This window comes from Anser anser, assembly GCF_964211835.1.
Source record: "Anser anser genome assembly, chromosome: 27".
In the NCBI taxonomy this organism is placed as follows: Eukaryota; Metazoa; Chordata; class Aves; order Anseriformes; family Anatidae; genus Anser; species Anser anser.
In genome coordinates, this window is record NC_139748.1 from 1,488,433 (window position 1) to 1,515,582 (window position 27,150).

At 45.4% G+C, this 27,150-nt stretch overlaps 1 protein-coding gene across 1 annotated transcript; it reads right to left on the bottom strand.

Annotated features, from left to right (window-relative positions):
* Positions 1 to 1,944: 1,944 nt before the first annotated feature.
* On the bottom strand, positions 1,945 to 25,475 carry LRIG2 (leucine rich repeats and immunoglobulin like domains 2). The gene is made up of 18 exons (XM_083812927.1): positions 25,271 to 25,475; positions 20,979 to 21,050; positions 20,425 to 20,499; positions 19,803 to 19,937; positions 19,134 to 19,277; positions 18,867 to 19,010; positions 18,039 to 18,182; positions 17,659 to 17,802; positions 14,692 to 14,772; positions 13,803 to 13,874; positions 13,597 to 13,665; positions 11,989 to 12,152; positions 10,617 to 10,937; positions 9,409 to 9,690; positions 8,180 to 8,629; positions 7,541 to 7,690; positions 5,899 to 6,180; positions 1,945 to 5,274 (listed from the first exon to the last, which is right to left on the bottom strand). Exons 3-18 carry the CDS (start codon positions 20,493 to 20,495, stop codon positions 5,045 to 5,047), a joined length of 2,883 nt encoding a protein of 960 aa, XP_083669053.1. The 5' UTR covers positions 20,496 to 20,499; positions 20,979 to 21,050; positions 25,271 to 25,475; the 3' UTR covers positions 1,945 to 5,044.
* Positions 25,476 to 27,150: the final 1,675 nt, after the last annotated feature.

A 27,150-nucleotide genomic window follows, 5' to 3' on the forward strand; every position in this document is an offset into this window, starting at 1 on the left:
AAGCTGGTATCTGGGGAATGCTGTGGACACACTGTGACTGCTTCAGCTCCAGTCCCCTAGGAAAACCCAAAGCATTCTATAAATACCAGGCAAGCCTCCAGAGGCAGCTGCAGGAGGCAGGCAGCGCTGTGTCTGCTCCCCAGCCAGGGATGGCCCCTCAGGCCAGGTATGGGCACTGAGGAAACCCTGGTTAGCAGGCGTGTGTGCTGACAGACATAAAAGTCAAGAGCCTTTATACAGAGAAAAGGCAGCCCTTTAACTCTTGCTGAAAAAGCAACGGAATGCAGCATTATGGCAATAAAAGGAAAGCAAAAGTACTGACATTTGCTTACAGCCTGGCTTTGCTTTTTGGTTCCCGCAGTGCAGGACCTCCAAACGCGACACGCTGCCCTGCTTGTGGGAGCAGACACAGGCCACGAGGAATCAAGCAGCGCTGCCAAACACATCGCATGCTGCCGCAGAGAGCCGGGCAGGGACCCAAGGCAGGGCTGCCAGCAGCTGAGCCCCTGCTGAAGAGCGTGCTCCGACAGCTGCCGGCAAGGCAAGGCAGGAGCCTCCGCAGGGGCTGGCCGGCACTCCTGGGAAAGCGGTGCCGAGAGCTGCATCTGGAGCTGCTCTCTGCCAAGCCGCTCCCCTGGGCTGCATCTGGCTGCCACGGCCAGGAGAGAAAAGCCCTGCGCTGGAGGTTGCCACGTGCTGTGCTTCCAACAACAGCAGCGTGCCAAGGCGGGTGGCTCACGTCTGCGTGTTGGGCTGGGGTGAGCTCTAGAGATCCGTGCTTCATGGGCCCGGACTTTGCTGGTCAGCAAGAAGAGAGGACCAGGCAGCCACAGGAGCTCAGTTAAGTTTGGGAAAAACTATGTAGTGCTGACAGCTGTGAACAGGTAAAACAGGCAAAATGAAGTGCAGGAACAGTGAAGGTGGTTATCAGACATGAACTAGCAAAATACTGTAGCGATAAAAATAGGGTAGATTATTCAAAGGAACAATAATAAAAAAAACTTACGCAGGTTTTTAGGAAGGATGGTAGCTGGTAGGGTGGGGAGCAGTCGCCTCTCCTCCTGCAGCAGGTATATGGGGACATGCTGTCACTAACGCATTTATGCTGTTGGTCTGTTGCCAGAAAGCAAATCACTTTTGGCACTTCAAAGGATCCGAATAGCAGGACGACAGTGCTATGAGCACAGAGATCGGTGAGTCTTCTCGCTCGGAGACAACAGCCCCGCTGTTGTACGTTTCCAGAAGTACGGTGTGCTTCCTAGTGGAAAACTGAAATAAGAACTATTTGGTAACAAAATCTATTTTTTTAAAAAGGCTTTAATTTTGAAAACAATCATCTGTCAGCTGCCTCCCACCTAGACACAGAAAAATTGGCACCGTTCTCATCTCTCACAGGCAGCAGGTGCCTCAGGTAGCATACACAAGGCACTTGAACCAGGACTGCAAGCAATGAGTTTTCAAGAGAATTGACAACCTAGTAACAAATTCAGATCTCACCTCTGTAATCTTGCTGCAGAATTACTAGTGAACCTATTGAAATATAACATTTTCCTTCCAGACTGCCACTCACCTTCACTCATTTCCTTCCCGCTTGCTCCGTTTGCTCCATGCCTGGGCTGCAGCAGTGCCCATCACTGGCAGAATTAGCCAACAGCCCCATGCCCTGGCGCACAGCCTCTGAGAAAGGGCTGCAAGACCCAGTTCATAATGCCAGCTACCACTTTGTTACCATGTGTGGAAGCTAATTCGTGAGCCAGGCTAAATACCAGGTGCTCTTCCCGTAATGAAAGGAAAGGATTGGTATAATATTCGTGTTAAGAAGACCGGAATCCTACCTGAAACTGCTTTATGAGGCTTACTGCATTTTCTTCCCTACAAAAATTAAGTATCATTGAATAAACACACATTATTTAATCTGCAAACTAACAAAAGTTACAGTGAACGTTCAATGTATATAGCATTTTATTGAATGAAGGTATATTACAATAGACAAACATATATTACACATGCTATACAAAATATACATTCTTATGTGAAAAAAAATATAAATAAACACTAGGAAATAGCAACAGGGAACAAGAGCGTCTTTGCTCATGCTGAACCCCCAGTTCCTGTACCGTTAGTACTTTGGCATTGATTGAAGAAACTGTATTTACTGCAAACAGAATGGCCACTCCGCTATTTGCACCTCCTGGAGGAAAGGGTAAAGAAAAGACACCTGATTTTTTTCTGCAAGTCTGCCTAGTAAGTTTTTCCACAACGTTAAGTACAGCAACATGTTTACCTGTAAATAGCTGCGTGCAACTGGTTTGTGTACTTTCATAGAAGTCAGTGCAGCTTTAGCTCCTAAATTCTTTCAAGAGCTAGGACTTCAGTTTGTTCTGGTGCAGACAGCATCATTTTAAAGCCTTGTTCTGGGCTAAGCACATCTTAATGACCTAACACGAGTTTGATCATACTAGGCAGTTGTGCCTTAAGTACACCTAAGGTTTTGGATGCCCCCCATGCACATCAACAGTTATAATGAGACAGCTGAGAGATCTGTATTAGCTTAACCCCACGGAAGAGAAGGATGAAAGAAAATAAAAGGTAACAAGCATTTGCCAAATGGTGATGGGAGACAAGGCAGCAGTAGTGGTGCTACTTTCTTGCTAGTGGGAAACCACAGCACCGCACATGCTAAGAAGCAACTGTCACATCAGCTTCTGAATATCTGAGTAAAGCAGCAAGCAGCCCAAACGAATGTGTCTTTGCTGCTGCCGTAGTTTCATGACCTGACCTTTCTCATCTGAATTTAAACTGAAAGTTCCTGCAACAGAAACAGGTTTGGATTGAAAATAACCACTAGGTCTTAAATGCTATCTGGGAATGAAAAGCCTGGAGGAAATAAAACCAGGAAGGAACACCCATAAGATTCTTCTTTTAGCATGTATCTTACATGTAAGCCCTTAAAATATTTCAGATGTCAGAGGTCAAAAAGAATTTAACACACCTGTTTCTCCACTTTATCCGAAGGTCAAGGAAAATTAGATCCTCTTCCTACTAAAGCTGCTGGCTACCAAAGCCACCATAGCTGCTTTCAAAACAGGCTAAGAGCCATTAATAATAATTGCTCATTTGCATAGATATGACTACTATTCATGCCCAAAGAGCTGTGGGAAAATAATCACTATTCCCAGCACTTCCTCACTCTTTCACTCAACTAAACCACAGTCTCAGAAGGTTCAGCTGTGATTCCGCAAGACTGCATCTGATAATGCAGTCCCACACCCTTCTATTTAGGAACGGATCAACAGGAAGTCTTACATACTTCTCTTGGGCTTGTCCAAAAAGGTTTTTGTCTCTATAAAAATATACCTTGCAGCTGTTTTCACTTTAGTGCATATCCTATGGCTTGAAAAGATACAACAATGACTAGGAAGAAGGCCCCTTGCTCTTCAAGCCAGGCTATACAGCGTAGCATAGAAGCACTCTACCTCCGAATGCAAGATACTTGCTGAAAACCCGCTGCTGGTGGGTCATTAACATATTCCACACAAAGACGTATTTTGTCAGCCATGCTCCACTAACAAGTGAAGTTTCTTTGCCTCCTCTGCTTCTCTCAACAAGTACTGGACTTTCATTAGAGGGGTTCTCTCCCATGTTATTTCATTGCTCACCTGTCAAACACTTACACCTTTTTGCCACCCTGTGGTCTAGGGAACTATTACAGAGTTCAATATGGCAAGAATTTTGCCTGATGTTTTACAAAAGAAAAGGGTGCAAGTGTTTTAAAGTACACGTGCTTCTTGGCTGTGCAGAAGAAACAGAAAATCTAGTGTAGTTCACAGATAATTCATCCAATGCTTCTCCAATTTACCTCATGTTCTTCATCACATTATTCTTTTTAAAAGTTCATTTAACTGTCAGCTATGAAAAATACACATATACCTCTCTGCAACATACACAACACAAAAGCTTTTTAAAGATAAAAGCTTAGATGAACTTCTGAAATAAACCACTCAAAGCTCCCACCTTAAAGCTATTTTAAGAGATGAAAAGAAACATGTTGTGTACTATTTTTTTGTTTGCTATTTACAAAAGCTTCTGAGAAGTTGGATAATACAGCCTGTAGTGTAGGCTAACACCGTTAATGCAGGGTCCATTGGGCTTTATGCTCTGCTAGAAAAGATAGGCAACCTAATATAGAAATTTAAAGGCTCACTCACCACATTAAAGTGTGCCGAACTTGGAATTCTGCTTATCTAATGAAACTGATCAGCTGGCAGTCAGGTCAGCCAAGCTTAATGCGTACAGAGTTGTATGTGACAATGAAATTCATCAATATCACAGTTGCACCACATATCTATAGTAAGTTCACTTCTTTCCAAAACAAAGAAATTTTTGTCCCCCTCAGAAACAAGCTTTCAATACCACAAAAAAAAATATGGCTTGATATGCAGCTGTCAAGACTAACAGTATAATACATACTTTGGCATAATAAAAAATATATTTACATTACAGCCAACACATTTATATGCTTAGTGTATACAAAATATTTATAAATGCAAATTTATTTACAACTAGAGTCCATTATTCATAGGAGAAAACAAGCCCCAAAGTTAGACTGGTAACAAACGCCTGCCAATAGTCTGAGGAACAAAAAGCTGGCCAAGAGTTTTATGCTTACAATTACTGGGGAATTCCATGAGGAGGCCCTGAACATTTGTTTTCAAGCAATGTACTGTGAAATAGCTATGCATTCTTGAGAGATTTTCAAAGCATGCACCAACACAAAGGCTGTTTCCAACATCAGAAGATCCATGTTTTAACACTGTTCTTGTGGATATCACTAATCACCATGTGTACGTCCCACATTCCAATACGGTGAATCCAAGCAAAAAGGGCATGTGCCACCTCCTTCTAGGGAGTCTGTCTTGGTTTACTCAGCCCGTAATTGTAGGCACACGTACAAAAGCATCTTTGGCCTAGGGGTTAGTCCTGAGGTAGTAAATACAAAAAGTCAGTTGGTATGGATTTGCTTCCAAGACTTCATTTTAGTGTCTTACGTGGTTTCGCTATAGTCATGAATGTTCCGTGTCCTATTAAAATCAAAGTTATGTTCACGTAATCTGTGGCAAGGTCGGGGTGAAGCAGCTTGCTCCCGGTCACTGTCAATAATGCCCTCACTTCGAAGAGGTCGTGGGGTCTCACGGGCTGACTGCTGATGCAGGAAGTGTGAATGAGAGAGCGCTAGATCTTTGTTTACTCCCCATAAAGGAAGCTGAAAGGGTTCTGAGGAAGAAAAATTAGCAGATGAACAGGAGTGGGTTCATGATAAATACATTCTAGAATTTAGACAGATTTTTTGAGTTGTATTGCTTAGCAGTAACTGTCTTCCTGAAGTTATTTTCTCTGTTTTTGAGAGCATATTTTAACTGGATACTCTCTCAGCAACCTGTTACAGTAACCAGAAAGCAACATACACCGTTTCAGCGTGAGTTTTTAAAAAGGCTACGTGAAAAAACTCAACATAAACCCAATTAATTTACCAAAAAAATAATTTGGAGCTGTTTGTAACTCAGCCCAGCTCAAACAGAAGGGCCGTTTGAATTTCCTGTGTTAAGCCTTAAATCATGTCTAATAGATGTCCTTGAAGTACATGCAAGGGATCACATTTCACGGGCTTTAAGAGAGGAATTAAGAAATACCATCTTTAGTAACATCACCCGCTTCAACTCTTTGGTATTGGATGCAAACAGAGCTAGCTCTGAGAACAAGTGGTTAACAAACAGATTAATCACTCCACTAACTATGGTATTTGTAAAATTAGCTGTGAACCAACACTGAAAGGCAGCACAACAAGGGCCAGCAACACCAGGGAATACAAAACATCAGAAAGGAAAAGGATATGCTCACCATTAATATGCTGGGAAGAGATTTTCTTCTCACTTATTCTGTCATGGTTGGTAAGGAAGACAGACATGTCTCTGTCTGCTAAAAGATTATCAAGAGTACTGGGTTCATGCTGGGTGCGTGCTGTATACGTTTCCTTAGGCATCTGTACCATGAGATTAGGGAGAGTTTGATCCAGGGGGTCCTCTTCTGTGATGTAGGCATAGGGACAGTACTCTCGTGTCCTGGAGTAGATGTTTGCATTGTCGTAACAGTCTGAGCAGATCACCAATGGCGCTGTACCACCTGATAAACAGTAAGAAGAAACAAAATACTCTCAAAGAGGATAAGGATGCTTAAATTCCATCGACTTTCATGTATTAGGATGATTTCATGATTAGGATGGCATTATAGCAGCACAGTGTGAAAGGCCTCCGTATAAAGTTAACACGGTAACAGAGTATTCAGCTCGACTGTTTACCGAGGAAGTCACATGAGAAATGTTCTGTTTGTCACCATCCGAATTCTCAATAGCATAGCCTTTCAGAAGCTGATTACAAAAAAAAAAAAACACCACACAAACACAGGAGTGAAAGAATAATCTCATGTTTGCTTTCCTGTTTCAAGGGCAGAAGGGTTCCAGCAGGTCCAACCAGCTTAGGCACCAGGCTGAAACAGTACTGGAATCAAAGCTATCCACACAGGTGTGTGTTGAAAAGTTCAGTTTGTATCAGACAAGGCACCTTGGGCTATACCTGTGCTCTGCTATGCTCTGGTCTGAGTGGATGATGAAGTGGTTACTGAGACAAGTTGCTTCTCAACTCCTATCCTGATACAGGCTCTAGGGACTGACTGGCCTACAGACTACCGGAATAGATCACGGGATGCATGTGGAAAAACTTGTACTGACGAATCACTTTTGGAAGCCAGGCTGTATAAGGACTGAATGGCTCCTCAGTATTTGTATGGTAAAACATCTCTGTAGACTCAACATCAATATCCTGAAAAGTGTCCAAACAGGGCAGGGAAGTACTGTAGGCCCTTTGGTTGTAATCTTAGTCAGCTGACCAGATGTCCAGCAGAGGCAGTAATTTTAGGCTAAGGACAAAAGGTACAGCAAGTCATCTTCCATGCAAACTTTGTTTACACCTCTGTTTCTTATTATTTTTAAGATGCCAAAGGAACGTAGCAGCATAAAAACCTACCTTGACATTTAACCTAGGAATTCTCTAATGGCATCCCTATCTTGCTGGACAGATCACAAACCCTGAAGCAAAGAGCCTCTGGAGGAAAATGTACTACTCTGGGACTTGAAGGATGGCAGTCATGACATCTACATGCAAAGGCACTGAGAGCAGACCAGATGTGAGCCCAGACATTGCTGGACCAAAGCTTAAACTACCTGCACGGAAAGCAGAAGCTTCGATCACAGAAAATAAACAAACACTAAAAGAGAAAAAAAAAGATGCCTCAAACTCAAAAGAGTCAATGGAAACTTTATGATCAACCTGAATTCTTCTCTAGGAAAAGCGAAGAGCTTTCTACTCTACTAGAGCATTCTTCTCTACTATCCTACATTGTGCAACACTGCTGCCAGCTATGAGGACTAGAGGGTGCACTGGCATCCTGCTGAACTGCAATTGATACATGTGAGGACTTGGCTTACCATCTGTGCCTTTATGCACGTAGCTACCAGCTGGAGGCATAAGCTGCTGATGGCTTCCTGCCTCTGAGTTACTGTAGCCTTCCTGAGGCTCCGACAGAGTTCCTTGAGAGGATAAATAACTGGGAATGTCTGCAGGTAGGTTCATCTCCTCTGCAAGGCAGAATTAACACTGATGACATTAAGAGCTAAGTAGCACCATCACTATTATGCACATCAACAAAAATATAATACAGAACTTCAGCTCACATATGGTTATCTTTTCTCTACCTCAGTGATCAAAAATCTGTATGTCTAGTTCAAAACTAACAGGGACAGAATAGCTATTTACATACACATTATTCCAGGTCTTGAAAACATTTAAGTTAACTCAAATATTTATTTTCAAATTAGTGTTTTCCCTCAATGCAGAACAAATCTAGTGTGTCAGGAATAAAACAGACTGCTGATACTTAAAAATAAAAACCTAAGCTCGCCTCTTCCCCTAACGGATGAAGCAATTTGAGCAAATCCCTGAATAGATTTTAGAAGGAAATCTTCAATGCTTTGATCTTATCCAGCTGTAATGAAACCAGAAATATCACCACTCTTAAGTGTTTTGGATTAAAAACATGTCTGAAGCGTGTTGATTTGGCACTTTACCTGTGTTAGTGATGCTATAATCCTCATTCTTCCTTCTCATGTGGTAGATCACAATAACCCATACCAGGGAAGTTCCCACAACACAGCAAACCACAACAATAATCACAATGCCTACTGTTGCCCAGCCATCTTCCTCATGGACAATGCCACTCTGGGATGAATCACAATTTGGGGAAGCCAGGACATTTAGGTAAATATGACCACGCTCAGTGCCCAGAGTGTTGGACATAATGCATGTGTACTTTCCAGCATCCTCTAACCCAGCATCCACAATGATAAGGAGTTGATTGGCTGCTGCAAAAAAATGCCGTTCCGTGACTGTCAGAGGCCCATCGTCTTTAGTCCAGTTGAGGCGAGGGGCAGGACTGCCACCAGCTATGCACTGCAGGACAGCAGTTTCACCTCGGGTTACTGTTCTGTCTTCTAGAGGCCTAACAAAGGAAGGAGTTTCTGTAGCAATAGAGGAGGGAAAAAAAAAACAGTTGTAAGATAACTTCACTATGCAAGCACCACTGTGTCACCACTGGGTATTCCATGAGATTTTAAATCTGACTTTACAGCCTGAACATAAACATAAGCAATGAAATACAGGATTCAGGAAATCCTGTGACGTCAGTTATTCTATGGATCACTGCAACAAATGCAAGTACAGCAAACATCCTGAAAACTATGCTAGCCACATTCTGCTTTATGAATTCCAATTCTAAATTTGCCTGTGACTGTAACGTTAAGTGTCTTCAAATAAGACTGCACTCTAGAAGGAACTGTCCTTCCATTATTACTCAGCATGCTGCCTGTGACTAAATTTGTTCCAATACAACAAAAATTCTCATTTACATTGCTGGACTGAGGTATCTCCCTCAATTCTCTCCTGCAAAGATCACACTAACTTCACTGGTCAGCTTTGCTTCTAAAAAGCCTCACTGTTCAGAAGTCTTCTTGAGTGCAGCGGTCAAACGCCCCCAAACCCTACAAAGCAGTTAAGAGACGCTGTTCCAGAGGCAGCATGTTTACAGTTTGGTGGGGAGGGTTGCGTGTGGTGCAATCACGGGAAAAGAGTCTCTTGTTCCTTATTACAGAATACCATTAGCATCTAGAGAAAGAATATACTATGCTCTTTGTATTTTAACTTGATTCTTTAGGACTTAAGCCTGCTACTTACATATAAGCTACACTACCATTGCAGAAGTGAAATGATCCATGCCAGCAGAGATAAGCACATCACTTACCTAACACAGTCAGCGTGGCATTTGCTGACAAACCGCCTGCAGTGTTTTGTGCCATACAGCTATAGATACCCATGTCTTCTATTTTTACATTTGCAATAAAGAACACATCATCCTCAGGCATGACGTGCATTCTCCTCTCTCGTGCAGCAGGGAAGTCTGTGCCACCATCTTTCTGCCAGGAGATCTGAGGAGTAGGGTGGCCCTCTGCAGCACACTCCAGCCGAGCCATAGCCCCAGTACGGATAGTAAGATCCATGGGGGTTTTCAGGAAGGAAGGCAGCTCTGGATCAAAGGAGATAATAAAGCTTTAGTAATTTCAGTAACAGGAAAAAAGCAGCAAAAGCTCCACAGCACAGAATATCTGAAAACAAAAATATGGAATACCTATAGATTTCCCTGGTTAAGGTAGATTCTTAACAGCGACACAAATTTTAGAAGCGGTCACTTCTAAGAGCCTATCCTTCAAATTTAAATATAACACCTATGTTGTTCATTTAAGATGATCTGAACGGTAACATTTCTCATGGGGAAAACACCGGGAAAAGCTTTAGCCTTCTTCATGAGCCCTTTGTCACACTTTTTCTTCACTGGTAATAGGGAAAGCAAACTTCCATCTCCACAGTTGCACCTGTTTTATACAAGCAAAAGCAACACATGCACCTCTGCTCTCCAACACAATGGGGATCAGTGGTCTACTCACTGATGTAAACAGCGTCTTCTCAACTCTCTTAAGTTAAAATAGGGATCCTCTGTTACAGCCAAAAAAAGGGACTTCATGATTTGATTTTTCAGTTTGTTTCCAGTCCCACAAGTTACTTTTAGTTGAATCTTCCCTAGCTTTACAAACACGTGGGGAAGGTGCTTAGTTATGAAGAGACAGCAGAGGGAGCTTTTAGTTAAGAGAGTTCTACCTTCATTCAGCCAGATGAACAATTCAGTTCTAGTGAAAGCATGGGAGATATCTGCCCCTTTTCAAAAGTAAACAGAAGGCCTTTCACGCCCAATATCACTTATCTGCTTTATAAAGAGATGTTTGATGCATTTAAATACAATTGAGACACTATTGCAAGGCTATTTTGAGCCAGCTCTATCTGAGAACTAAGGAATTCTAATGAGAAAGGAATTATAAATCAAAATGAAAACAGGAAAAACAGACTCGTTACACTTCAGGGTAAAAACATTTCTTCTTTGTTACTGTTATGGCTTACCATTAACGGTCAGCTTGGCTTTGTTGGAATAGTTGGAGCCAAAGTGATTGGTGACAATGCACTGATACCTCCCTTCATCAGTGAAGTTCACATTGAAAAGATGCAGGACAGTGGTGTACTCAACAACCTCACCACTTTGCTGCTGATATCTGGCAAAATTCTCAACCTCTGCATCATACAAGACTTCGCTGTCCTTACGCCAGGCTGTGGACATGGGCGAATCACTGCTGCTCACAGCAGTGCAAGTCAGAGTCACATTCATGCCTCGCAGAGCAATCGTGGTCTCAGGATGTACTCTTATCTGTGGTTTAGGGAAATTATCTGAAAAGAAAAGCACCAATATTAGCTACTTTGCTCTGTGACATGCAATTAATATTGCAGGAAAACTCACTGAAAAGACAATGTAAACAGAACGAAACCTGTAGGAACAATATGTGCATCCCAAGCAGGATATCTATGTTATTTCCATATTTTCAAGCTAGAAAAAGGATTAGAACCACAGGCAGAAGTACAGAAAAAGCACTGAGGTCAATATAGAAGCATGATCTTGAACAGCACCCTGCAATTTCTACAACTGTCTAGAACTTGCTCTATTTAGATTACAAACAAAGACCATGCTTGGCTGAAGAACTAGGTTATTTTATGAAAGACTGAAGACTTACTTTCAGAGAGTTTATATATCTTGAAGAGTCTTTAAGTTATACAAATAAAGAATAGCAAGCTAGCAGGTCACACTGAAGTTATCTCGACACCTATTATTTCATCGAAGGCATTCTCACAGGTACACAGTGTTCAGTGTCAGGCACAATGGTGGTAACCTTAGAATAGGGAAGCTGATGCTTGTGCCTACATGATGGTATTGTAGCCTTTGCCACAGAAGAAATGAAAGAATTATGCATACACAAGTAACAGTTGTTAAACTGTTCATCTGGAAAACAGAACACCAGACTATTTCCAGGCCTGCCAGAGACTTCACACCTGATTCTGTGCAAAGAGTCTCTCAGTTTTCCATCTCACAGTTTTGTTACAGAAATAAATAGGCTTATATTTGAGACTGTAGTGGCACAGAGACAGGTAAATGTTACGGATATGGAGCATCAGAAAATATACCAGAGTATTAAATATCCTAGCCTTGCTGGTAGGGACAGGAACGAGTAAGAAAGTGCCAAATAGCTCTTATAAAGAGAAAGACATTCGTAGTCAGGAAGAATGGAAACATGATCAGTTTTTAACAGTAATCTAAATGAAAAACAATGCAGTCTTACAGAATTAAAGACCAAGCACCTGCAGCTGTGTTACAGCTGGGTTCCAGAAAGGTACCTGCACAGATTTGCGTTATGTTTTGATATCAAAATTCATTAAAAATACAAACCACAGACAAAGTCATCGGGGTCCACGCTGAGAAGGCTTTGTCCTGCTAACCATTCAGGATGAGCACAGCTAACATTTACAGCCTGCTGTAAATGACTGTCAGTGAGCCACTGTGGCAGCCATTTCAACTGGCAATCACAAAGCAAGCTGCTAGTGTTCAAAAGTCTGCAGAAACAACGCAAAATGAAAGTGCGATTAAAGTTTATGTATTTCACAGTCCTACATGTGATTTCACTAAGCAAAACAACTTTAAAGCATGTATTTCCAGAAATTACAAGATTTACAGTATTCTTTTATGCCCATGGGTGTTTACTATACCATGTTAGTCATATATGCTATAAACAGTCCAGGAAAAAAAAAAAACTTTCCTTCTACTATCAGTGTTAAAACCTTACATTTCTTTTTAATTCTAAGGAAATTAGCCTTGGATCTGCAGCTTCTAAATATATATGTATGGTCTCTCTTTAAAGCAATTAAAAAACCTGTAATACTGCAGAGCAGCTCTGTATCTCAAACTAGACACATTATGAAATGAGTCTAAGTCTCAATATTCGTTTTCATGCCAGCTAATAAATATTTAAGAACTAAAGTGATTTGTTTCACAGAAGCATCTGCTGCAGATTGTTTTCTTCTCTGCTCCACATGAAAACTGAGGAGGGAGAAGAGGAAACAATGACAGGTCAACTTTTTCCTCACTGCCTGCTTTCAAAATTTCTTAAATATTATATAGGAACATAATTGATTAGAGAGAAAGTACAGTATTGTAACAAAAAGCGATCTTCCACTTAGATGAATCTGATAGAGCTGCAGTGAGAGAGTAGAGGCACACAAACAAGCCAGAACTCTAAGCTGCTGTTTGCCCATACATACCAGTGATTTCTCACTTTTAAGATAAATAAGAAAATCCAATGGAAGTCTTGTCTTTAACACCTAAAACGTGTCTCATCGCCTTCCTCCTCAAACTGTCAGACCTTGCAGACTAACAGTCCATATGGCCAAGATTATCTAACTGGATAACAGTTTTAAAACAGATTATATGATATTCAGAGACCTTATCTCACAGAGACGACTGTGTTACACTAGGATTAGTCTTGGGCGTGAAGGTCACTTCACATAATACTTTACATGTCTGAAGATCACAAGTCTCTAGCAGCTTAAGCATCTGCTGAGCAACTAAAAGTTGTTGTCGAGCTTTGATTTTTAAGGCCTTTCCCTAGGCAAAAAAAGGGAACAACAAAAACGTAGGGTTTGTTAAACCCCCTGAAAGACTCTTGATGAATCATTTATGTTCATTGTCTAAATACTAGTGTGTTCGGAGTTTGCTGCAAAATTTTAAGATACAAAAACTTACGGTTCACTACGTCAAGAAAAAAAATCCTTTTCTACTAAATTGCAACTAAGGAAATGGATTTTCATATTTTTATCAAACCTCAAACCAAACCAAGTATACTGCCGATACCTTTTAGTTGATAATTTATTAGCTTTGTTTTACATATTTCAGGATGAAAATGGGATGCACTACAGTCAACTTCAGCTAATCCTGCAACAGCTGAAGGATTCTTAACACGGTAAGAATTGTACAGAATCTGTAAAGAACTGTCAAACTTACAGCTCCTTCAATTGAGCCTGTGCAAACGCATTTTCTTGGATGGACATTACTGCGTTGTTGCTTAAATCTCTGCAAGTTAAGCAAAGAACAATAACGTAAGTGTAACTTCATATGCTACCTTCAGTTTAATTCCTGAATATTTGAGAGAGAATACAAGGCTGAAGTTGATAAACAACTAGGAGTTCTACACAAAGCAGAGTACTTACAGATGTTCAAGTCTTTCAAGACCAGAGAATGCTTTCTTCATAATTGATTTAATCTGGTTTCCTTGCAAGATTCTGAAAGACAACCCCCCCCAAACCCAACAAGCAGCTTGAATGTCAATATGAGCTCATAAGACAGACATAAAAAGTTTTCCTATGATGTTTAACTAAAGTTTTCTTCTTTCTAGAAGAGATGAATGACTGAATACCATTTTCTGAGCTTGAAGGCTCATCTAATTTTCTTATGGATAGTGTTTCTTTTCCATCCTTAACTTTGAGATCTGGGTCTGAGATGGGCCAGAAGATAACTCAAGCCAGCAGAATGGAAAAGCGATAAACAGAACTTGGGAGCAGAACAATAATATCCTAATACCAATGTGCCACAACCACATTAGTTCCTGAGACTGCACACTCATACTATTTGTTATAAACAGCGTCTGTAGTTCCACAGGATTGCATAGCTTCCTGCAAAGCACACAGCACCGGATACAAAGTGCATAGCCAAAGTACTGAAAAGCTGCTAAATCAATATTGTCTCATATTTGGACCCCCCCCCAAGAAACAGTAACTTTTACCAAACTAAAGCAAACAAAAGTAACAGTCACCATACAAGACCGTGCTGTTCTAATAATAAATGCAGTCAAATATTCATGCTTAATTTCTTCAATATGGTCCCATAAAATGATCCAGTACTACTACACAGATCCAATGCACGAACATGGAACCCAAGCCTCTGAAGGTCATAGCATGGAAGGGGAAATACACTGACTACAGCTGCCAATTAGAAAGTCTTTCTGCCTCATATCATTGATTTCACAATTAATATTTTGCATTTTCCCTCTGTTCTGTTTGCCTGAGAAGTACTGTCATTACAACGTTTTGTAATACATACAGTTTATCCAGCCTGCTGAGTCCTGCAAACGCTTCATTTGCATCTTCTATGGCCCATGAGATCTCATTGTTCCTCAAGTCCCTGCAGGAGCAGAAGAGCCTGATTACAAACCTTGCAACATCATTGCGACCACTGCTTGTGCTTAGCTATGGAAGAGAACTTACTGTTATTTATGCCTGGTAATGGTGTTCTGGGTCAGGCACCCGAACAGGCTCCCCAGGAAAGTGGTCACAGCACCAAGCCTGCCAGAGTTCAAGAAGCGTTTGTACAACGCTCTTAGACACGTGTTTTAATTTTTTAGGAAATCCTGTGTGAAGCCAGGAGTTGGGAGTGATGATTCTTGTGGATCCCTTCCAACTTGGGATATTCTATGATTCTATGGGACAGCGTCACCTGGAAGGTCTCAAAACTTGTATAAAACTGTGTTTGTCAGAAGATGACTATTCCATTTCAGAGATGCAAGGGAAAATAGGATTGTTCGAGATCAATGCCTCAGACAGAACCACAAACAAATTCTGAAGTACAAATTCTTGATGTGGTATTAAAGGAAAGACCCAGTCTGACTCGCAATTGTCATGTGATGGATTGTTTACCAGAAGCTGGGAGAGGCTCCTGAAGCAAGTTGGTTCATGTAAGCGAATTAACCAATACACTAGCAGCATTAATCCTCCTGAGTAACAGGCTTATAATAGCATTAGCATATTAAGAGATTACACACAGGTTATAGTGTAAGGCTGCCAAGCACAATGTAGTAGGTTTTCAGAATGAAGTTGATATTCTGCTCACAGATCTTGTTAGCAGCTAATGGGATTTCTGTTTGACCTCTGCATAGCACTTCTGCCCCTCACACAGAACAGTGGCCTAAGCAGAAAAAGCAATATAGCAGCACTGTTTGTAGAGAATTACACGCTTTTTAGAGAGAAGGTGAAATAAATCCAACAGTATTTTTAGCTGGAATAGCATGGATTGAGCAAAGAGTTTCTGATAAAGCCAGTTTTCATCTGGCTTAATACAACCACACATAGAATTGCAGGCACTTGTGTGTTTAAAGGTACACTGATGAAAAGTAGTCTACGCTGCGCTTTATCAGATATTATATGGATCAGCTTGATAAAGCTTCTGAAGAAGTTATGACACAGAAAGCTAACTACCTATACCATTGTGTGTGTCATCTCATAGAAACACTTCTTTCCTTGTGCTAGTGGTGGAAAAATGCAGCATCTACTTTTCCTTGAGTGAGATTGTAAAATGTGTAGATTACTATTCTGGGAGAGACTGGGATCAACCTCCAGGATGTCATCAGTGGTAACACGTTGTCATTTTTTTCTTACTTTCAAAGACAGAATGCTTGTTTTTAATACCTCGGAGGAGACATTTCCACAATACATGTACTTTAAAGATTAGGACAAAAAGAAAAGAGTGCTTGTAATTCCACAATTCATGTATTGCAAGGATCGGAATACAGCCCTGAAGCTTGCTCACGTTAAGATTTTTCCTCTTTGCAAAGTATTCAGCTTAATGTACTGGACACTGAAATCATCTACCGAGAAAAACGACGAGATGAGTAACATGCCTAATTTATTTCCAAGTTGCTCGTTCTTGTGATTTAAAAGTAGTTTCTACATTTCTCTCCAGGTCTGCTTCAGAGTTTTAGATTGTGAATGCATGAGTGGTATCAATGCCAAGCTAAAATATTACGAAGTAATGAATGTTTTTAAAATTTAGAACTTCAAATCTTCAGTGCTATCCTTTGATACACCTTCAATCTTTTGCTCTTATTACCTTGTGGTTTATATACAGTTTTTACAGTTTGTTCTAAGTTATTAAAGCTACCTTGCAGAACAGTGACAGGAGCTGAACATACAGAGAAATACTTATGTCAGCCTTAGCACTGAAACAAATACTATACAGGCAACAATGGAAGTAAGCCGACAGCACCACAGTATCTAGTTAGAAGTATTTTTACATTCCACTACTCCAACCACTTAGCCAAGCGAGTGAGCAACCCAAAAGAAAAGCCCCTCATTGTGTGAGCGGAGGAGTTGGCTCCTTATGCTTGGCTGGGCACGAATGCTTGGAGCTTTGTTCATCACCACTGCCCTCTGTCCCGCACATTCCAGCCCTGAAGCAAACGGCGAGCTTTTCAACTGTTTGTCGCCCCTCAGGAGCCCAGGAAAACCTACTAATTAATCTGCTCTTGTTCTTCTTCATCCTACTCTAGATCTAAGAAATTAGTTTTAATTATTCCATTAAAAGGTTGCATTAAGGCTAACAGAATATGACCGCTTACATAAGTCTGATAAATTTGCTTATTTAAGCATTTATTTAATGAACTGACAGAGGGGCTATAGACTTTCACTCCTTTCTCAGCCACCATTGTTCAGGATGACTACAAGTTTTCAGATCTACTTGGGAAGTGTTTTTATTATTATTAAAAGCCAGGACTGAGTTTTGTAAAAAAAAAATATTGAACGGCTAGAGCTGGTAACAAAAGTCCTGACAAAAGCAGAGCTGTGCCTCAGATGGCGAGTAATCCTACTCCTCTCCTACACCCTGTGTGACTTCCGCTCACATGCAGGGTGGGCTAAACAGCACCTTCTGTGACTAGCAGGATTCACAATGTGGTTTGATAGTTATCCAACCTTGAGAAAACCACCTCGAATAAAGAGAGGTCCAGACTGGCATTTCTGCAAGCTGACTATCCACACCTTCTCAGAACTGGTACGATATGCAGCTGAGTGCTTAAGGTCACTAAACCACTGTTTCTCATCACCACACTAAGCCAGAATTCTGTTATCTCAGCATACCAAATGATGGTCAGCCCCTGCCATACCTGAAGGCAGGACAGCATACACCAACGCCAAAACAATGATTTCGGACCATGCCGAGTGCAACATTCATCATCATTACTTCCAAAAGTGTTGCTGCATTAAATTGAGATTCTAGCTAGAGGTTTTCTGTACTTACAAGATTTGAAGATTCGTCAGACCTCTGAACACACCATCAGCAATATGACTAATGCGATTGTCACCCAGGTTTAGTTTCTCCAGTAAACCAAGTCCCACGAAGGCAGATTCCTTGAGGCGAGTTAGCTGGTTGTACGACAAGTCTCTGAAAATATTGAGCAAGACAAGTGGGGGGATTAATACTATCGAACTTGATTAACTATGGAATCTTGATAAATTTCTACTAGAACACTTATCAGAGAAGTAAAACACACAGCATTACCATGGGCCTAACACAGAAATTGAGTACTTCTCCCTCAGTAACTCACTCTTACTATGTACTATCCAATACGTTACTTGCAACATTACAAAATCCCCACTGAAAAGCAGCCCAGGACTTACAGCTCAGAAAGTCTTTGGCAGAACTCCCATGCATCTGGACTGATCCTGTTAATGGCATTCTGGCTAACTTGGAGTTGTTGCAATGTCCGCAGACCATACAGCCAGCCCTTGTTTATTTCTGTTAAGTTATTATGTTCCAGTTCTCTAAGGAAAATAGATGGAAAAACATTTGCAAAACAGGTAATAAATGAAAACATATTTACAAAGTTTTACCTAGTGGATATTGAAATGATTTACTAACATTAAGCCTTACAGAACTTGAAATTCATGATTGCATTCGTTCCATGGAAACCAAGAGTGAATAAAAGTACACAAAAAATCCAGCAGCAGAAGTGAAATTGTAGTTTGTCCTAGAAGATTACTTTTAAAAAACAACTTTTGCTAATGTTGCATTGCATACCCCTGTGCTATGTCAAGACATTACCTGATAAAGAACCATCCCACACTACAGAGAACACAAATGCTTTCTTGCAAAGCAAGAAGTGCTGAGTTTTGACTACTCCTGTATTTGCTATCCTACTGGTACTAAAGTGGAAAAAGCAATTCAACTAAGCACGCTAAAATCAGAAAACTGAAAAATATTCACAAGTACACAAAAAAAGCTATCGACAGTGACAAAGCGTTCTTGATCACCGAGTGGAAAGAAGGTGGAGAGACACAGTATCTTTACACCTCTAAAGTAACCAGATGTGATATCAACATAATGGGAAAACGCAGATCTGTAAACTCTCATCTTGTGACACTCATCAATATTTCAGCAGTCTCAGTGAGGGTAACAATACAGGACATTACCCTACACAAAGAAATTCCAGGACTGGGTATACTCACAATTCTTCTATGTTATTCAGGCCAAAGAATGCTCCATCCATTAGTCTGCTAATCCCATTGCGTTGCATTTTTAAAGATTTTAGGGACTCCAGTCCTTGGAATGTAAGACTTTCCACTATTTTAATCCTGTTCCTCTTCAGTTCCCTTATATAAAGATGTCAGTAAAATATTAAGATGTATTTAATAAGCAACATTTTGTGACCATCAAGAACACATACCGAGATAGCGTAAACACTATCTTTTTAACCTTTCAAGACTGCTACTTACAGAAACTGCACATGAGGCAATTTGAAGATCTTTGGTGGGATCACGCTAATCCTATTTCTGTTCAGCTTTACCACTATTAGAGAGCTAGATAAATTATCAAGACAGCCTGCTTCTAGGGTAGTTATTCTGTTGTTACTCAGATTCCTGTGGAAGAAGAGGAAAAAGGCCTTTCAGAATGTGCAATATTTTATGAACAAAACTGCACAAGCACGTTGGAGCAATCACTTATTACTAGAACTCAAGTTCCTTGTGAAGTCATATCAGAAATCTGAGTCCTAGCATAACAGAAAGCTGCATGATTTTTTTCCCCAAAATAACCCATGGTAGGAGCTGATTTTGACTGCATGCCATGCTTCAGTTAGACATGGTTAAGACAATGTCAACACGAATCTACACAAGATGAGCTGAAACCATTCCACGTCCCTGCGGGCTGAAGTGCCAGCACTTTGGTAACAGCAGTTATTGTTTTCCATACTACCTGAGGAAAAGCAATACGGATTGCTATGAAAAGTATTTAATTTCAAGCACATTTGTAGCTACATTGAGTGCTCCTAGCAGTTCAAAGCCACACAAGGCAGCCTGCATTAAGACAGTAACTTAGAGTAGATGAGGTATTCAACAACGTTGAAGAAACAGGAACCCCAGACATGGCAGACCACTCATACTTACAGGTACTTTAGTTGCATCCGTGGAAAAGAAGCAGCTTTAATTTCTGAGATAAGATTAGAACTAAGATCTAGATTTTCCAATGAAAGGTAAACTTGGAGTTGCTCAGCATTTATTTCTGGAATGGTATTGTGTACCCTGAAAAACACAAGCAACAGAGATGGTTACCAAAACATCCCATCCTTCACACCGCATGGCTATACAGCTACAGGATTCTGTGTATCAACATCACCAGTGAGTCTCTTACGCTGGAAGTGTAGCACGCACTGCAGAACATTAATTCTTAAAGCAATACTGAAAATCCAAGACCGATTTGCCGCTCTGACATATAAATAGATTCAAGTTCTGGGGACTGTAACGGGGCTGTATCTCATGGGAACTGTCAGTGCTAGACTGAATCCCTCCCCTTCAAAGCTGCCTGTCTTGGTGGACTGCATTTTATCGATAATTTAGGGTGACTTGATTGTCTAACTGATTTGTATTTCTTTAAAGAGTGCTTACATATTCCCTAAAGCACTTTAGAGGAGTAGCATTTCAGACGAAAGAAATTACGCTTTCCTACAACTCGACAGCAAAATTCTCACTTTTGTTAAAACAAGAAAAAGGCAGACAAGCTGTTACTTACAATGAGAGAAGAGTTATATTTGAAGTTGTTTCTCCAAAATAAGGAATTTCACTTAGCTCATTGTAATTCATTTTCCTTAAAGAAAAGTTAAAAAAAAAATCTTTACTGACACCTCTAAGAGAAAAACCCTTCTATATACAGCAGAAAACTCATATCACAAGACATTTAACAATTTAATGTTAATAATAGTCGTTGACAAAACAGGTTGTGTAAGAGCTTAAATCCTAATAACTTGAAAAACGTAACAGTGAAGCACACAAGTTTTTACCATTTTTAATGGTTACTATTACTTCTCTTTAACTTCAGACCAGCCATAGTGAAAACAAACAGCTCATTTCTTTTTAACATATTGGCCTGCTAAACTTTTATGAAAAAGCATTCTGCACACAAAACACCAGTTTTACATAAAATTTGCTGCCAGCAAAGCATCCATTTTTAATTAACTAGCATCAAATATTTTTGCAAGTCAGACCAGACAGCGAGATATGCAATGAAGTGTACTAATCAGAATCACGGAGGAAATCTTCAGTTTATAGTCATAAAAACCAACTTACACTTCTTGTAGCGTGCGAACAGATAAATCAATGCTCCAGTTGGATGACGACAGATGATTATGACTTAAATCCCTAGAGGAAAAAAAAGAGAAGTCATTCTAGAAGTTATTCTAGATGGCACTCGATCCAGCAAAACAACCAAGGCCTTTTGACGCCTTCCTGGCACTAGCCCAGAACAGAGATGAGTCCCAGACACTTGTGCCGGCAGCCCCAGCATCTCTGTTTGCTGGACGAGGCCCGACTCCGAGACGGGGCCCGCGGCACGCTGCCGATACCCTCGCCGCAGGGAGCACGCTGCCGATACCCACACACGCACCTCAGCACTGCCTAGGAAATCAGGGAGCCCGCCTGCGGCGGCGAGCTGTGCCTATCGGCGCGGCACCACGCTGGCCACGCCACTTGCAATCCTCACACCACGCGCAGGGCTACAGCGAGCTGTTTCCAGCAACAGCTGTTCGCCTCCTGATTAATTCCTCCCTGGTGCAGCCCTGTGGCAGGGATTCTCTCTCACGACCACGGACGTAACAGCGCGCTCGCATCGCGGCTGCTTTTATCATCGTCAGACAGGGCTGCGGTTACGCCGACGCAGGAGACAGTTATCCTTTAGGAACAGAACTGCCACGGATCTACTAAAAACACTAAAATGTAACCGGCCACGGTCAGAAATATTTCCGCTGACGAGCAGGCCCAGTGACAGCACCCTGGGCGCAGCCGCTCCTGCACTCTGGACCCGGGGACAACTCCACCTACACCGAGATCCGGCGGGACGCGAGGCTCTCCGGGAACGACGATGGGGGGGGAGAAAACAAAGCCCGCAATGTCCCTGCTGAGGAGGGGGTCCCAGCACGGATTCAGCCCTCACTGGGCACAGCGAGCGTCCGCGGGGTCGGCACAGGAAGGCCTCCAACGGGGGGCGGCCCAACGGGGGGCTGGGGGCTGCGGGACCCTGCCGGCCACCGGCCGGGAAGTGCCGCGGACCCAGCGGAGACACAGTTCTAGCAGGGAATTACTAAAAACTTGGGAAATTGTAAGATATATCTCTATTGCGCTCAGCAGTGGCTCAAGTAGCACAGGAATAGGCGAAAGTTTAAGGTGGTTCCTGGCTTTGATTTCAAAAAGGTCAGAATTTTGAAGTCCTGCTGCCTGTATTTGCTCAAGATTTGCAGTTTACACTTAAAGAACCAGCGACGTAAAAGCCAAAATTCAGTTACAAATGACAACAAGAAACCACATTTTAATTCCCACGGGGTTTAATTGGGTCATTATGGTAATGCAGCAACCTGTTCTTCTAAGACAGTTTTTCAGCATGTCAGTTATTTCTCCATGAGGCCGCTGCCTGGTGCCATCCTCAGAGAAACGCACCCGTTCTGCACTGCAACAAACGAAACACCATCGTGAACAGGATCTAAGAGATGCCCAACTGTACCCCAAAAAATCTAAGCTAATGTAAGCCAGAAAGTCAGCCGACCACATGAAGATCTGCTCCTGTCCCAAGTCACCCTTTTCCAGAAGAAACTTTCCTACCACTATCGCACCGCAGGAGCAAAGGGTACCTGAGGTGCCCCGAGGGAACTTAAAAAGCAGGGACAACTGAAGTGAGTAAAGCCCGAACGTCACTTAACAGCCACAAACCGTTCCAGCCTACGTAAGCGATAAAGCAAGCAGGCACTGAGGAGAGGTTCGTAGATGTGGCCACACAGACTCCCGGATCCAGGCTGAACTAGTTCCCTCTTCCTGTAGCTCTGGACGATGTCCTAAGGCTCCGCAGAGCCACGGCCTCGCAGTGGAGAGGCCGTGGTGCACGGCTGCAGCCCCGGTTCCTCCCCGGTGCCGGGGACCCCCCCGTCCCCTAACGCAGCCCACCCATCCCGGCACCACGCGTCCTGTCGCAATGGCAGCCAACGCTTTCTTCCGTGACCACCCCTAACGCCCTGGTCAATGAGTCTGCCAACAACCAGGTACCCTTCCAGAAGCCTACTGCCTTAAGAGGAAATCAGAGATTAGGATTTTAATTTAGAAAGCCCAGGAAGAGCATGCCCCAAGTACTGAACACGTTTGGACTACACCATAGTTTTCATTAGGTCCTCTTTCAAGAAGTTCTGTACGTAGTCCATACCTAAAACAGCTCTGGTGTTATTTGTATCTCATTACTGTTCCTGATGCTTTCCTTTTTGAAGTAGGACAATGCATAGCTAAATATTAAATGAAAAACATTGAATGATCGATCTATAAACATAAAAAAAAAAATCAGACATTCACATGGCTAAGTTTTCTGCTTTCATACAGAACCAAATTCCCATGTCCTGAAAAAGCAAAAAACCAAAGCAGCCCTGTCATTCTAAAAGCACTTGGACTTTTACTGCGAGGCCCGCGTTACAGAAGATGTAGAGCAAACACGCAAAACTTGTATTTTAGAGACTCATCTGGTATTGTATATAAAATCATCTAAACATTCATTTTGAGCTGAACTGGTGTTCATCTCTCACGTAAATAAAACGGAACCCAGACAGCAGATTGATTACCGCGTGCCTAGCCCCGGAGAAGGACGGTAACTCAGCCCAGCTGAGCACGGCCACGTCCCCCCCACGTCCCCGGGCAGGACAGGTGCTGCTGCAGCCACCCAGCAAGCCGTCCGCGCTGAGAAATACACAGGCTAACCAAAACGCACCGCTGCAAATGGAACTGTTACTGACTTTATGACTGTTAACACGCAGACACACCAAAAAGGGTTTGCTGGCTCCCTGACTTCTCTACACTCTTCGCCACCCTGCAGGTCACCCACAAAGCATACGCATTTCAGCAGGAAAAGTGCAGTTGCCTGAAACTTTCACTATGAAGAAGAGCTCTGAGGGTGCTTTCCTGGCTGTAACAGCACAAACCACCACCACGCTGGTAACATCAGCTGCAAGGAGCTTAAGAGTTATGAAAAACAAGATTTTTCAGTCCACAAAGTTAGGTGAAGCGAGAACTGAGAGGGAAAAGCCCATCAGGGACTTTTTCATGTGAGGGGAAAAAAAAAAAGCTTTGATTAATTTTAAACAGCTTTTATGTATTACGGCTCATTTAGAGTCAGAACTGCTAGAGCTGTCTTAGGGAAGAAAAAATTCCCCCCCCCCCACATGCTTCGTGTGCCAAAATCCTGAAAGCCACAACAGAGAATATACACTTAATTATTGTTTGCAGCATATGGCAGATTGCATAACTTAGCACAGCGCCAACACCACTTCTTCCCATTGCAGTTTGCGCCAAGCCATTTGAAACGCACCCTCTGTTGGCTTGGAGAAAGATACGAGCGCTCCGAAGCTTGGAAACTCGCTCTCAAATACAACAGTTATCGGTTTGCCTGTTAGCCACCTGATGAACTTCCAGCCTACCTGTCCAGGCCCTGACAAGTGCTATGTTAAGATATCCTCATACCTTTCTAACGTGAAATATTTTAAATGACAAATTAACTGCATTTCTGTGCTGAGCTATACGTTTCCTCTTCAACGTTTCTGATTGTTTATCGTATGGGGAAAGAAGAGAACTACAAAACCAGAAAGTGGCAATGAAGTGACAAACTCCCTTATGCGTGCCCAGCTTTTAGTATAAACCAGACTCTTAAGTCCTGCCAAAAGGGACTCCTGCAGCTACCCGAACACTGCCTTCTACGCTCCTGGGATCTACCAGGCCAGTTCTTTACGTTGCCCTGGAGCACCGTCCTTCCAGCCTGCTGCAGGACAGCTACGGACTGGGAATCACGCTGGCTCCAAGAGGGGCTGGGGACTCCTGTGAGCAGAGGGGGACCTGAACACCCCCGGGGCACAAACCGGCGGCGAGTGCTGAGTAATGGCCGGGGGCACCCTGCGCCGGCCCTGGGGGACACCGCTCAGCGCGGCGCCGGTCACCCCTGGCGCTGAGCGAGGGCTGCCACCCGCCTCGGGCTGCTGTTTCCCTTCCCGAAGCAGCAGCGGCCGCGGAGCCCAGGGCAGCCCGCAGGCTCTCCCCGAGGGAGGCGAGGCCCAGGCCGCCCGGCAGCGGCGGAGCTCGGGGCCGGGCGCTGCAAGGCGCGGCTCGAGGCGCCGCCGGCAGGGGCCGGGAGGGGCCGAGGCCTGCGACGGGCCCGGGGGCACCCCGAGCCCCGCTCCCGCCCCCCGCCGCTCCGCCGCGGGCAGAGCCGTGCCCCGGGGCCGCTCCCGCCCCGCCCGCCCGCTGCCCCGGGAGGCGGCCGCAGGCCCGTTAGGCCCGGCCCGGCCTCGCCTCGCCGCCGGGCCCCGGCCGGTCCCGCCCCGCCCCGCGGCCCCCCGACTCACAGCGCCGTGGTGCCGGCGGGCAGCGGCGGGATCCTGCGCGGGCCGGGCCCGCCGGGCAGGCGGTGCCGGCTGCAGTCCAGCAGGCCGCGGCGGCAGGAGCAGGGCGCGGCGCAGGGCTCGGCGGCGGCCCCCAGCGCCGTCGCCGCCGCCGCCGCCAGCAGCAGCAGCAGCAGCAGCAGGGGCACGGCCCGCGGCAGCGCCCCGCGGGGGGGCCCCGCGCCCGGCCCCGCGCCCCGCATCCCCCGGCACGGCGCGGCCCGCACCGCTCCGCCCGCCCCGCCCGCCCCCCGCGTCACCGCGCAGCGCGCCGGGGGTGGGGCCGGCGTGTGGGGGCGGGGCCGACGGAGGGGGCGGGGCCAACGGACGCCCCGCCCCCTGCCCGCCGCCGAGCGGCGCAGGGCGCAGCCGCCGCCGCGGGGACCGGGCGGGGGCGGGGGCGGGGGCGGGGCCGTGGCAGCGGCCGCTCGGGGGGCGGGGGGCGGGCTGCCCGTGGCTGCCGGTTCCCCGTGGTGCTTGGTGCCGGCGTGCCCGGTTCCCGGCGGTGCTGGCGGTGCCGCCGGCTCCCGCGGTGCCCCGTGAGGAGCCCCGCTCGCAGCCCCCGCGCAGTCGCAGCCCCCGCAGTCTCCCCGACCGCGGCTCCCCGCCGTTCGCCTTTCTGAGCGCGGCGCCGTGGCGGCCCCCATCGGCACGTTAATGGGGGCCGTCCCTCACTGCCGGGCCGCTCCCCACGCCCGCTGTGTCCGGGGCCCCTGCCCTCCCGCCGGGCTCCCTCCGGCTCTCCCAGCGCCCCGGCGGGCCCCCCGATCCCCCGGGGCCGCCGTGGCTGCGGCCGGGCGCGGCTCTCCCTGTCCCCGGCCGCCCTGCCGGGAGGGCTCAGCCTGCGCCGGGCCGGGCCTTGGCCGCTGGATGGCACGCGAGCCCCGGCGGAGGAGCCCGGGCCGGGCCTGGGGCGCTGCGCAGCGCGGAGCTCTGGGCCGGGGGGGGGAGGGGGCCCGTACCGGGGGGGGCCCGAAATGCAGCGCTGCGGCTTCGCCCCGGTGCCCCTCCGGTCCCCGGGTACCCCGGCCGTGCCCGGGAGGGGAGCGGGCCGGAGGATGGGGGCGCAGGATGTCGCCCTGCCGCCCTCAGCCCCGTCGTTCTCAGCGTCAAGGGGAGCTGGGAGAGGAAACGGGGGTTAAGGAGGTGCCGAGCCCCCCGCTGCTGGAGGGAAGACGAGGAGGGAGGGGGCAGTACTGGCCTTCCTGGGGTGGGCGCGGGGGGGATGCAGCAGGGTCCCCTGCGGGGTGCGAGAGGGACGGCGGGGTGTCCCCCCGTGTGCTGCCACGCGCACGGCGAGCGGTGACAGCGAATCCACGGGATCCTCAGGCGATGGTGTGTTCAGGCCAGACTTTGTGAAAATTTAAAAAAGATGCAAGTGGCTTGTAGGGCCTGGCCTGAGAAGCCATGGGGAGGCCTGGCACTGCGGCGGGGGCTCCCTCACGCACAGACCCGCCCTCCTGACGGCACGGCGCTGGCCAAGGAGCGAGGCCGGGCCACAGGCCGGGGGCTCGGCGGGGCGGCCCCTTCTCCTCCAGCCTCTCCCCAGAGTGGCAGCCCCAGCCCGGCCCCAAGGCACGAGATGCTGGTGGGCAGCCACAGCTCCGTGTGCCCGTGGCCCGCACGGCTGGGGGCAGTCAGGTTGGCCTGCAGAAAGGGGAGAGCGCTGCGGGCTGGCAGCACCAGGGCCCCTCTGAGCACCGCTGGGATGCAGCAGCACGCTCCATGCCCGCACCGAGAGCTGGGCTCCCGATGTCCTGCAGGCACCCTGCCCGCAAACAGCCCCTCAAAGAGGGGTGGCAAAGTCCAGAGGACAGAGGCCGTGTGCCTGGCCAGGGCTCACA